Genomic DNA, 13,298 nt, shown 5'->3' with positions numbered 1-13,298 from the left:
TAATTCTCATATTTCTCTTTAAATCAGGTGTTACTCTATTTACAAGGTTTTTAACTTTTGGAGAAATCCTCTTAGATTCTGTCACTTGTCCATTCCCTACATTTAAACTTAAAGTATCTGCCAAATTTTTACTTTTTCTTCTTTAAAGGCTTCTTAATCATCCAAGTCTCCACATGATACTCAAGAGATGCAAATTATATGAACATTTTGTTTGGAAAAATATAATACCATGTTATACTTTATGTGCTAGCAAATAATAAATTGGGCATTTCAGAGATTTTTCTTTTTATTCTTAAATAAATATGTTTTCTTGGATATTTGTTCTTTGGTTAGGTTTTAAAGTATTTATGGTTCATAAATCCTAATTCTGATGTCTCCTCAGCTTACTTAGCTTATATTGAGAAACTCCACATTAAACCAGGGAAGCTCGTCCATTATCTCTTTCAAAGCATATAACCAACAAGTCGTCAGCGCTACCCATACAAGCGCACAGAATTACTAGATTCTCTCCAACACCGATTAAAGTTCAAATGAATTTTTAAAAAATGCATCCATATTATTCATCTCATTTTTTTCCTAGCATTTCTAGAAAACACTAGTCATAAAGACTTGTTTTCAGGCAGGAATATATATTGAGTGATTCAAAGGAAAAAAAAAACTAACAAAAACCCAAAAAACACACAAGCAGAAAACCCCCCACCCAAACCCCACTGATCTGTGCTGCTGAAAGTGACACCACAGTGTTACAGCTTTTCTGTATTTGTCCATGGTGCTGATTTTTATTATTGTTATTTAAGAAACACTTTAGCTGGACCTAACCTTTTTCTCCCTCCTCTTGAGCAGGCACAGTATTACCACCATGTAAAAAAAAACCACCTCCCCAACACCTGTACCTCAGAAAGCTTACCTAAAGAATGTGCAGCTGTGGTTTTGGAGCTGAAAAATCGACCAAGTCCAAGGTCTCCAAGCTTTACTACCCCTGTAGCTGTAATGAACACATTGGCTGGCTTTATATCTAGGGGGGAGGAAAAAAAGGACATTTAAAAGTCACAATTAGGTTGCAAGAACAGCTACTGCTCCACTAATAGTAGACCAAAAGAAGCTTTCATTTACAGCCAATATTGACAAAATTTGACTGCACTGTTCAGAATGAAAGTCCAGGAATTTCAAATTAACTATTTTAATAGTATAAGCATCACTGAAGCAAAAAATTAAGAACCATGAAAGTATTAAAAAAAAAAAAAAAACAACACCCAAACAACCAAACAAACAACAAAACCAAAAAACCTCTATACACAAAGAAGCATATACAGGCAGTTCATTATTACTTTATAAAAGAGCTTTCATTAGAACTAGGAAACCTCTCATTATGTCTTAAGTAACAGACCAAAAACATTTTTAAGAACTGTAAAACATTCTTCATGGCTTTTGCTGATCAGATTACCCATAGTGGCATGATGCTATTTATTTGAAATAGGTAAGTGATTCTCTTTAATAGCAGGCATTAAAAAAGAGGCAAGTTTTACTCTGGAGAATGGTTACTTGAACTCATCAATAATCAAGTAGAAACAAAGAAAAATAATGATGTATACCCCAGACAGTTATTTTTCACAAGAAATAGTCAGTTTAAGTTTTAATCCAATCCTTTAGAGACAACAGCAAACCTTTTTATTTTATGGTTTTTAACAAGGTACCTACCCTCTTAGTCTTCTAAATAAACTGACCTGGTATTTGTTTGGCAAGCGTGTTCAGCTATTACTCATCTCAAGAGCAACGCACTGTGGCTCTAAACTTAATAAACTAATAAAATCACCTAACTTTGATAAGAGGGGATCACAGGTTGCTTAAGATACATGTACAGTGAAACGAATGGTTAATAACCCTTCAGACACCAGCATTTTCAGCTTTCAAATAAAAAGTTACAAAACTTTATAAGCTTTAGAGAGGAAGAGAGAGCAATTATATTACGCTGTTATCTGACCTAGTTTTCAGGAGTTTGGATCACTCCTTGTGCAACAGTCCAACTTAAAAAGTCCAAACTTAAAAATGGCTTTAATTGTCATTGGTTTTGGTGTGCAACCATCAAATTGTTAGATTTGCCATAGGTTTGCCAGCAGCTTTGAAGGTAGCATTTCAGTTTAAGACATTTAAGTTCATTTTGGTTTTGAGCTGAAATATACTGAAATAAAGTTGTTTAGTCATAAAAGCATTACATGACTATGGAAAGATGCTATTATTTCATGTCTTTCTCTTTGTATAATTTGTACTTGCAGGTATCTGCACAAAAATGCACAAAGGGGAAAAAAAAAAGGAAGATGACAAGAGAAGGCCATTTGCAGTGGCAATGGCATCCAAGTTGATCTGCTGAAGGGTGCAACGTCTCTAGCTGCAAACGACAAAGCTCAGCAAAGATTGAGGGACTTTTGCTTTCAGGCAGGTATTTGCATCCCAGCAGAAGGAAGACACCAAACTAAGACATGTAATTTCACCTGAACCCAGGGAAATAGCCCATATACAGCTTGCAACTCATAGCCAGAGACATTTCCAAGGCAAAAAAGAAAAAAAAAGAAAAAAAGTTGTACATCCAAGAAGCAGCTATACTATGATCTGTTTTCTTTGACTCAGAGTTACAAGGCAAAATGAAGACAACACACAGAGGAGACAGCAGTGCAGAGGTTTAAAATGGGTAAAAGAGATTTAGTACCTGACATGGACAGCTGGCAACTACGAGGGCTGTTGGGACACAGTACTTGACACAGAAAATTGGAAACAGTGGAGAGGAGCAGAGCGGGGGGACAATGCTCATGGCTACGCATAATCCAGTAGATAAGGGAGTGGGAGAAGGGCCTATATGTCACCAGAAAACATTGCAGGAGTTAAGAAAAACAGGTGCAAGAGGTGAAAAGAATGGATGGGCAGCTGTGCAAGAATGCAAGTAACAATACTTGGGAGAGACAATGGGCAAATATAGAAGAATAAGAACAGGACAGAAAATAAGAGCCATTACAATGAACTGAACAAGCAGAGAGGTAGGAGCAGCAGGGTGTCCATCTCTTACAGAACTATCAATTGCTTTGAAAAGCTGGTATCACAAGCCATTGCTGCAAACAAATGCCTATCACAAATGTACAGCCACAAACTTCTATTACACTTTTCCATTACTTGTAAAACATTACAGAAACATACATTGTGTCAGCCCTCAAAAAAACACTATGATGTTATTTGGTGTCATTTGCATTGAACCAGCTTAATTCTCACATAGTAAAAGGTTTAATAAAGTCAAATCATCTTTGATCCTAATTACCTCTATGCATAACACGACGAGAATGCATATGTTCCAAGGCACTGCACAGCTGAACAAAGTACTTCCAAACTGTTCTTTCAGGAATCAACCTCTTCTGTTTCTTAAAATGCTTAAAGAAAAAAGGATGGACACTGACTATTAAAATTTAAAACTTGCGTAAAATGACCAAAAAAAAGATAGAAAATACTTACTTAAAAAACAAATACAAGAGGCTTACAACCTAATGAGAAAAGTTTAACAAAATTTCTTGGCACAGAAAGCTTTCATCTAAAATATTAATACACATATCAATGTATGTGTTTAAGTCAGTCAACACATAGAGCCACAAATGACATCAATGAAATAAAACTGCTGTCCCAAAGAAGGATTTACATGGTATTTAATCCTGCACTGAGGATTGTTAATGTGGTCAGAACAGTCTAGCACAGAGTAAGGGGCCACAGAATGAATAAAGGTCAGATATAAAGGTATGTGCTGCGGGACTTTCCACATGAAATACTTCCTTAAAACAACACTGATTTCCATAGAATCATTTTCTAAACAGAAGAAAAAAAATAGTAGTGACACACAATCACAAAGATTGTGTACAAAGAGTCTATTAGATTAGCCTTAGAAACCTCTGCAATACATAAAATGGGATTAAAAGAACTGCAATTTCTGAAAATTTCATAGTGATCTGTTATAACTCCTGTTCGAATATTTCCCATCCTGTATAAACAACCCTTACCAATCACTGGTAACAGTTCAGTGGCCTGTTAAAGCTCACGTGAAACATAATTATGCTCTGCTACACACATCTCCTTCACATATTATATTCAGACACCAGAATAACATGGTCCTCCAAAAATACGTACTGATAAACTGGAATTCAGCCAATGCTAAAACGTGCAAGTTTGATCATTAAGTATTTTGCAGCTAAAGGTAAGAGGACTGCAAAATCATTGCTTGTTTAGTCTCTTCTTTTAAAGATTCATATTTTGACAGATTTTAAAATTAAACACACAAAGAAAATACACGAACAGCATTAATACCAGCAAAAGTTTAGATGTAAAGCAAAGTACTTAGGTGTATATTAATAGCATGTGTACAGACACACACTTCACATCCATGCACATGCTAACAAAGTTATATAATGAACAGTTACTATTCCGGAAGAATAAAAATATTTTCATATACTATGTTAAAATGCACAACTGAGAAGTTGACAGCTGCATCTACACATTACAGAGACATGCAGGAGCATGAGAACAATGTTTTTAAACCAGCTATGGCAAAATGCATCTGTCATACAAAGGATCACAACATTTCACCAAAATGGCTTTAGTTATAGGGATTATTTCAAAATGCATTTTCATTTAAATGAGGCAAAGCATATAAATTACTTCTTTAAATACAATTTTCTCTCAGTCTTGGACCGAATCCAAACAAACCCCGTGTATCTCTTCTCCCCATAGCTGGATTTGCATATCAGAGGATTGTTTGATGTCAACAGGAAGATGGAGACCAGGTTTCTTTTCATTTAAAAACAAATACACAATACATGTAAGTATGTGCACATGAAAGCATAGTCCCTTGATTTAAAATGCATTCTGAAATTATCATAATTATAACTAGGTACTTAAACATTCTGAATTTTTTTTTTTTTTTTAACTCGAACCAAAGCATAAACAGTGATGAAACACCATTCACAAAGTGTCTGAAATGGGAAGATTTTCCATTACAGCTTTCCATTCTGATGCACTTAAAGAACATCAGTGTACTTTCAAAGTATTTATGAACAAGTATTCTTTTAACATTTTATTTATTTGCCATCTATAACACTGTAGTTGATTGTACACTACAAAATCAGCTTCAGTTCTTACCGTGCAGGCATGCAATATAACAACAGTTAAGACATAGTCTCATTCTACTGAAGGCATTAATAATTTTGTGTGATAATAACTTCTCTTCCTGAAAGCATCAGTAATATTAATAACCCCGTAGAATTTATCCAGCTAAAGAGGATGCAAAAGAGAGCTGCTAGATTTGCTAACGATGTTTGAACTAAACAAAGAAATGGGCACCATTTTCTCTTGCATAGCTTTAAAAGTAATCCAACATCTTCAAAATAAACAGACTGAACATTGTTTTCTGTAGTGTAATTAATTACACTATCTCCTTCCATCAAAATACATATTTTCAATGTTTTCTTGGGCTCTTATCCATCAATAGCCAAAACAGTGATGAAAAGTCTCCACTACGAAAAAGACTGATTTTGCAAAATTAGCTATTGAAACAAGTTGTGTGTTTCTAGGAAACAGTACAACAGACAGTGTTAATTCTGAGAAGTCAATGAGGAAAAGGAATTCCATTCCTGTTTAGAACCTTACCTTCTAACAAGGAATATAAGTTGATGGAAACATGGTCAAACCTATTTTATGCTGAACAGCATAATTTAATTCATCTAGTGCAAATTAACTATATCCAAAGTAGGATTATTTTCTTTCTCCTCCATTTTAAAACAGTCCACAATGCAGTTCTAATGGTTGTGGGGTTTTCTCCCTTCCTAAAGGGAAGCCAAAATGCAGAAGACGATGCCAAAACAGCAGTTTTTAACCTCTATTGTAGCGGAGCATAGAAGCACCACAAGCAGTTAATACTGAAACTAATTCACTGCCCAGTGCTGTAACATCTCAGACATCCCAAGGTCCACAGAATCAAGCTAAGTTAACACCGATACCTCCCACTGTACACCAGTTGCTGTTACCTGCCCAGAATTGACCTCAAAGGAATATAGCCTGACATACAGCTTTCTAAAGTACTGTCATCTTCAACATGTCACTGTTCTGCTTCTTCCACCCATCTGAGACTCGAAGGGCAGTCCTGATGTCCCTCAAACCACCAGCCTTCTAGGATGTGACATTAAAAAACCATAATACTGTCTGAGGTGAAAGATCAGCCTCAACATAGCTGAAACTGGGCAAAAAGGGAACTGCATATACGTGTGCATTAAAAATTCGGGCAGTGTTGCAAACTATTGTTTTCTCAGGCAAATGGAGAATACCAGGTATGCTCAGGCAGCAGACTGTCTCCCAGCAAGAATTGTTTCAAAAGCCATATCTCTGTCTTTGAGAATGGAATCACAAAAAAACTACTTCGAAGAGCTTTCACAATGTCAGTACAGATAAAACTGTAATTTAGTCATTTCATTTTTGTCATAAATTTGCTATTTATCTGCCTTAGAGAGCTCTAATGTAGGTGGGTTACATCACCGGTTCATCTTTTCATCCCTTTTAATGGAATGAGTAAGCGGTTTTCTTATGAGAAAAACAGAACTCACCTGGTTTTCGCTAATGAATTACTAAAAGAAAAATTATTCTCCAAATGTTTTCATCCTAGTAAAGTTGAATATAGCTGCCCTGTACCTAAACAGCATATGCCATTCAGTTTCTTGGATAGAGAAAAAAGTTTAAAGTCAATATAAAAGCATGGAATTATATTATACTGAGTTTCTAAAGATGATGCTTTAAAGGTCAAATCCCAAAAGCAAAAGTGACAGCAATTAGCAAATGGTCTTTTCTAGGTTTAACAAGCACAGTTCAGAGAATACTCTTAAAGGGAATATGCAGGACCATGCTTGGCTTTTATAAAACTCAGAATTTCCTACAGATGAGTAAAGAACAACGAGCATAGATGATTACAGTACAATTTGGGATGACTGCCTATGTCCCAGTAATCATGTTTGGAAAAAATATAGCATTCAGTTCTGACAGTGTCTCAGAGACTTTTAAGTTGTGATTTAGCCTGGTTTAGACTTCTTGAATAGGAAAAAAATAGAAATAAAATTTAAAATATTTTAAAAAACACCCAATGAGTGTTTTAAGAAGCAAACTGAACTATATAAATACAGGAGATTTATAAATATCTCTTGCAGAAAAATGAAACTGATCATTGAAATAATTCTGCACAGTCATTATAAAAAAAAAAAAAAAAATCTGTGAACCTGTCAAACAAGCCCACAATGACATATACCTGGATTTTTCACTGTGCATTCTCCAGGCTAGAGTTGTCTTCTGAAAGAGAAGATTTGGGGGAAAATAAAATGAGAACAACCATTTCCTTGCTTTAAACAGATTCATTTTCCTTTCAAGTTTTGATGAGGATCTTGATCATCTCTGCCTGTTCTCATTACTTCACTTCTGATGTAATAAAAGCCCATACCTTTATATTTCCATATTTTATTGTACAGACGTATCAGAACACAGTGGTTCAACAAGCAGATACTTGTGGGCATACATGTGAACTCCATCAAGAGCAAAGTGATGCAGAAGGGATTATTACATGGAACACAATGAAGTTCTCGGCCACTTCTGCCTGTGTTTCTTTGGGAGTCTCTTTTAAAATGAACTAGCAGAGAGAACAGAGCAAGGGAAGACGTCAGGCGGCTGGGATAGGAAACTATGCAAGCACGAGTTCTCACTCTGGGAATACAACAGCAACAAACCAGAACTGGCAAAGGTGTGCAGGGTCAAAAGGATGAAGCAGTGAAGATGGACCGCAACACCTCTGCATTTTGGAGTAAAGAGCAGAGACTCCTGTATTTAATATATAGAAATTAAGTTTCTACATAAGTCTTACTTTCTATTTAAAAGGCTATATAGTTCTAGTAGGAAAGCAGAGTCCCAGGTTTTTTGTCTGGCTATCTCTAGTCATGAATTCAACTGCCCATCTCTTCAGACTGTGGTAAGTTTTCTGACATTTTTCCTTGCTATGCAGAACAAAAATAGAAGTTTCCATCACATCTTGATCCATTCATCCAACTTGATCATGAGGTGATCAAATTTGTCTACATTTCAAGAATAGCAGCTGTCTCAGTTGTAAAAACAGAACAAATTAAAAAAAAAAAAAATTCACATCTACTAACTGAACATACAGAAAGTATCAAGTACTTGGCAAATAAAGTGACTTAACAGAAATTATAATAATTTTTTTTTTTAATTACCTGGTTCTTTTTCCAGCTTTTCTTTAGAGTTGTATCTCCACTTACTGAAGATGCCATACATTTATTTTTCTCTTCCAGAATCCACAAAAAAATGCATTTTAAAAATATCATTCTTCCTCTATTAGTGATTCTTAGTATACAACAAGTATCTTTATTTAATCAATAGCAACAAAAGACTAAGACACAGTACAAAAACTCATAGACAAAATAATTGTTCTAATAGAAGTATCTACTAGCATCAGAAGGCCAAATTTGTAGAATTGAAATATGGTCTTTCCTAAAATAAATAAATAACCCACCTCACCCACATCATAGAACTGAGATAGAAACATCTTCTCAAGCACAATCTTCTTTCACACACAAAAGAAAGACAACTAGTTACAAAAGCCTTGCAAGAAAACTCAACTCAAAACTGTTGCTTTTCCCATTTTTAGAATATATTATTTCATGCTAATAATCTATTAGTCAGACTTTCCCTTAGAAAGCTCTGAACAGTCATTTTATATATATATTTATCCGACAGCCTTTGCAAGGATTAATTCCATTTTTCCTTACTGAGTAATCCAACTACAGTCACTCTGTTCCACTTAATATTTTTGCTCATGCAAAAAAAAAAAAATCAAGAACACACGGTGTTCAGAGATAAAGACCACCCACTGAAATCAGATCTACTTGCAGAGCCACTAAAATAAAATTTCCAGTACTGCATAATTTTCATTGTCTCTGCTGTTACTGCTGAGCAGGGCCTCTTAAAACACACAGCCACGTGTTTAAATCCAACACTATTTGATTACATGCATCTTTCTCCCATTAATTCCCTCAGGAAAACTGGTACAGCACAAAGAGGTGAAACTCGTGCTTGAATCATTAACTATTATTCCTAATCAAAAGTAATACCATGACTCAGTAAATACAGAGGCTATCTTAACTCTTTCTTTTTACTACAAATAAGGCAAACAAATTCAAACCCTTCTCTCTTCATTCTCAGCAAGTTATTCATACAGCACAAACATGGATACTGCAAATTTTTCAAAAAAAAACTGTGTGAAAAATTAGAAATAATCTTCAAGTGTTGTTTGCAGGACATTTCAAACAAGAAAAGCACCCAGAACTATTATTTAATAAAATCTTTCCATTCTCCCTGCTCTGTAAAGGTTTGTGGAGTCAGACAATTCCAGCACCAGCGGGCAAATGTGGAAATGAAAGACCCCCAGCATTTCTGCCCCAGTTAGAGCTATTTGAACAGCCTGGGTAGTAGTTAAATGAAGTTTAACATCAAGTTAACTTTTCACAGCTGACACTGTTACTCTCCCTGCAAGTACAGCCGGTTGCTTACACATCAGCTTCAGGTGTGATGTCTATGAAGGGGACTGTCCACAAGACAAAACAGTGTTCATGGTCTAATTATTTCAGCAGAAAATCTGCCCATTTATTCTCGTCGTTCCAGCAGCAGACACAGACAATGGCTGATCTGCAGAAAAACTAACAAGGCTGCCTGGCAATTACCCAGCCCAATTACCCCTCTGGTTACAGACTGCAGGACTGGTCAGCTCTCCTGCCACTGGCACGCACACGTCACCTGCACATGGCAAACTGCTGCTACCTGCGGTTGAGGGCGGAGGGGACAGTCAGGCAGCCCGGTAACACACAGGTGGCACAGGGGTATGGGTTGCAGAAGCTCTCCAGAACTACCTCTGCTGCCTTGGCAGGGATACACGCCTCGGCTTGGGGAATAAGGATGCACTATTTTTTAATTACTGAGAAGAAATATTTATAGTAGTTTAAAACAGGTTAGTGGCAAAAATCAGACTGACTGGTTCAAAGCCCCAACTTTCTACTTTAGGAAAAGGCACATATAAATAATTTAGCTTTGATCTATAATTAGCACATACTGTATTGCAGTATCCTAATACATTAGACACTTCTTCAAGCTACACTATTTTTTACAGTCTTTTCAAAAATGAATACATAAAAAATTTAAGAGCAAAGGTGATATAGAATACGAAAACAAATTGAGAAAAAAATATTCTGCAGCTTTTAATGTTTATCAGTGATGTAGCTTCAGGAAGGTGCCACACTGCTTTATGTTATAAAACATAACCGTGCGCTAAAGAAAAAGACTACGAGTCAGGAGGTTTGGCATTGGGGGGGTGACGTGGGTAGTGGGCTTTTTGTTCTTTAAGTCTAGTAGTCATGGAGAAAGAAAGAAAAAAAAAGCACAAGAGAGACACAGATTCTGCTGAAAACCAAAAGAACCAGATTCCAAATTTTAAAATTCACATTTATACACTCTGATAAATCAGTATCATGAAAAGAATATATACAGACATGCACAACAGACTACTTTAAAAATGCTTTTCCACAATCATGATGTCAAGTATTTGGACATAAATATACATATAAGAAAAATCTCAAAATTAAAGCCACCATAATTTCTCTCCCTTGAGAGTATGTGTGCACAATTTTCAGTTCTGGTTTCTTTCTTTATGTCAAAAGACTCTTTTCTCATTCATTCATGACATTCAGCTAATGAGCTGTTTGAAAACGGCTCTAGGCTTTATTTACTGTGCACTATTCAAAACCTGTTATTAAATGTAAGTTTTAGGGAGAGGTACAGCTTCCTGATACGCATCATTGGAATATGGAATTAATAAAATAAACTTTGTGAAGTTTATCTTCACAAATGGCCTTAGAAATTATGAGGTAGAAATATCCCCATTTTAAAAATTAGAATAGAGGCAAAGAATTAAGATCAAAAGTGTTAATTAATTCTGGCACCACTTTAAGCACCTCCTTTCCAACATACTTAGCTTTATGAAACAGTTCATCTTCAAAGCACAGTTTCCACTCAGAACAGATGAAGCTGTGAATGCTCAATACTTCTACAAATCAAACCCCAGAGTTTTATCTTGATTATTAGAAGTACAGAATAAGCAATTACAATTCCCAACAAAAATAGTGGTTAAAGTGCTTTATACAGTATCCCTTAGGAATAATACCAGAGACAGTGAGAAAGGATGACCCTCGGAAAAGTATTCCATTCTATTAACCATGAAACCTTTGTCTATCTTGAATTCCCTGCCTTGAAAACGGCCACTGCAGCAAAGAAGGCAGCACAGATGTGACAAACGATGGTGCACGTATTGCACCACCATGATTTCTACTCAGAGTAGCTGCACTCTTAGCACTGAATAGAACAGCAGTTCTTAAAAGAAGAAATAAACCTGTAACTTGCTGGAGTGCAAGGTATTCAGTTGTAGGATTTTTAGCCTTTGAATGTTTGATTTTGCAGATTCACTGTTGCTTCCTTAAGTTACAAGCAATTCCCTAGATTTAAAAAAGCATTAAAATAACTACAGAAATGCAGGCTCTCTATTATATTGCTGTGCTTACCAGCGTCAGCACTCTTCCAGCCACAGCTAGTATTGCAGCTGACCAAGTAACCTACACAACAGAGATCATCCTGCAGCAGGTAAGGAATGGGTACTGCCAGAGGATTTCATTCACACTTGCTGACAGCATCAGAAAAGTGGTCCTGAACCTTGAGTGCCATTCCACGCTGCACACGGCAGTATGCTACAGGACAGGTTCTTCGTGTTCCCCCGTATTTGATCTGTAATTCCTACGCAACCTGCCCCTTCTCTGCCCCCAACCCAGACCTGTTCCTTCCCAACATCCCATTTTCTCCACTTACACACCCACCCTGTTCCCTGCCAGTCCAGGTTATCCCACCCAGGCTCTCTCCCTGCTGGCAGCCAGTTTGTCTGTCTCTGGGATCCTTGATCAGTCTGTCCTGCTCTCTGGCAACACACTGGCCCTTCTCTAATCTCAATGTGCTCGTGTCTAGTACCGGGACGCCCCATTTAACAGTTTCCCAATCCATTACTCTTACCCTCAGTCTCTTATAATCATCAGTCTCAAATGCCTTGGGTCATAACTTCTGCCTTCTCTCAAAAAATGCTAACCAGTTAGTCCCAGTCCACTTGTCTTCCCTATTCCCAGCCAGATCCTCTTCTGCCCACCTAAGGATCACTTAGTGGTTTGACCCAGCCTACTTGTGTCTGCCTAGTCTTTTGCCTTCTCCACAGTCATCTCAGATTACTCCCTTCCCTACGCTGTTAGAAAAAAATAAATATCCTCTGAGAGATAGGAGAGCTCCAGTCCATCCAAAGCATTTGGAAAAAGCTATTTCCGGCAAAGCCATTTCATTCACCCACACTACAGGTTGAAGCTTTCATAGTCACTCAGGCAGTACGCAATACTGTCATCACTAAGGGATGCAAGAGGTCCGCACAGCCCTACATGTATAGAAATTCTCCACTTTGGCTGCTACACTCCAGTAATTTTTGTTAAGCACATACAAACACTTGTGTTAGAAGAATTTAAGTTTAGGTAAGTTTCGCAGCCATTATTGCAAGAAAAATCCCCTTTACAAGTTTTAAGTCTCTGTTTCAAGTCTAAAGGGGCTTACAGTATTCCAGATAAAATGGCAGCTACATTTTAAATTAAACAAACAGATTAACAAACAAACATCTTGGCAGAATAATATATTTTTCCTTAACCATCTACTAAATCATACAACATTTTTGGAAACGTACACCCTCAAGTGGGCAGCTGGCATGCAACTTCTTAGCATGAAATTCTTATATTTTGACAAACTGGAAACACATTCTCACACAGCTAAATCTTTGGCAAACCTAACAGCAAACACAGTTAGTGTCCTGCTACACACATGTGTGCACAGCAGCGTAGAGCTTATGCAACACTGCCATTCAAACTACTTCGGAGACATCGTTGTCCCACCAGCCTTACAAACATGAATGTCAACCTTCTTCTACTACTGCTAAAGCTGTAAATCAATGTTGTGTATGATAAAGAGCTAGCCAAACAATATAGTCAGTTAATAGATGAGGGTCCCAAAACATTGGATCATGCCCTGGGAAGGGGTAAACATCTGACCTGCTAAATTCTGACACTGCACCCCTTCCTTACAAAGGTGTTTCCCTAACTTCA

General features: G+C 36.8%; 1 protein-coding gene across 6 annotated transcripts in view; it reads right to left on the bottom strand.

Annotated features, from left to right (window-relative positions):
* NEK7 (NIMA related kinase 7) overlaps nt 1–13,298 on the bottom strand; it is a 122,343-nt gene that overhangs the window by 76,238 nt on the left and 32,807 nt on the right. For all 6 annotated transcript variants that reach the window (XR_014184018.1, XR_014184019.1, XR_014184020.1 and 3 more), the window contains exons 6-7: nt 3,305–3,413; nt 908–1,015 (exon numbers count right to left, since the gene is read on the bottom strand). Coding sequence is in view for 1 of the 6 variants with exons in the window: in XM_082052251.1 (XP_081908377.1) it covers nt 908–1,015; nt 3,305–3,413 (217 nt within the window). In the remaining 5 variants the exon portion in view is untranslated. The remainder of the gene's footprint in view (nt 1–907; nt 1,016–3,304; nt 3,414–13,298) is intronic.

The sequence above is a fragment of the Streptopelia decaocto genome, assembly GCF_964273445.1.
Source record: "Streptopelia decaocto genome assembly, chromosome: 5".
Classification (NCBI taxonomy): Eukaryota; Metazoa; Chordata; class Aves; order Columbiformes; family Columbidae; genus Streptopelia; species Streptopelia decaocto.
This window is presented reverse-complemented; position numbering and strand designations above follow the sequence as displayed.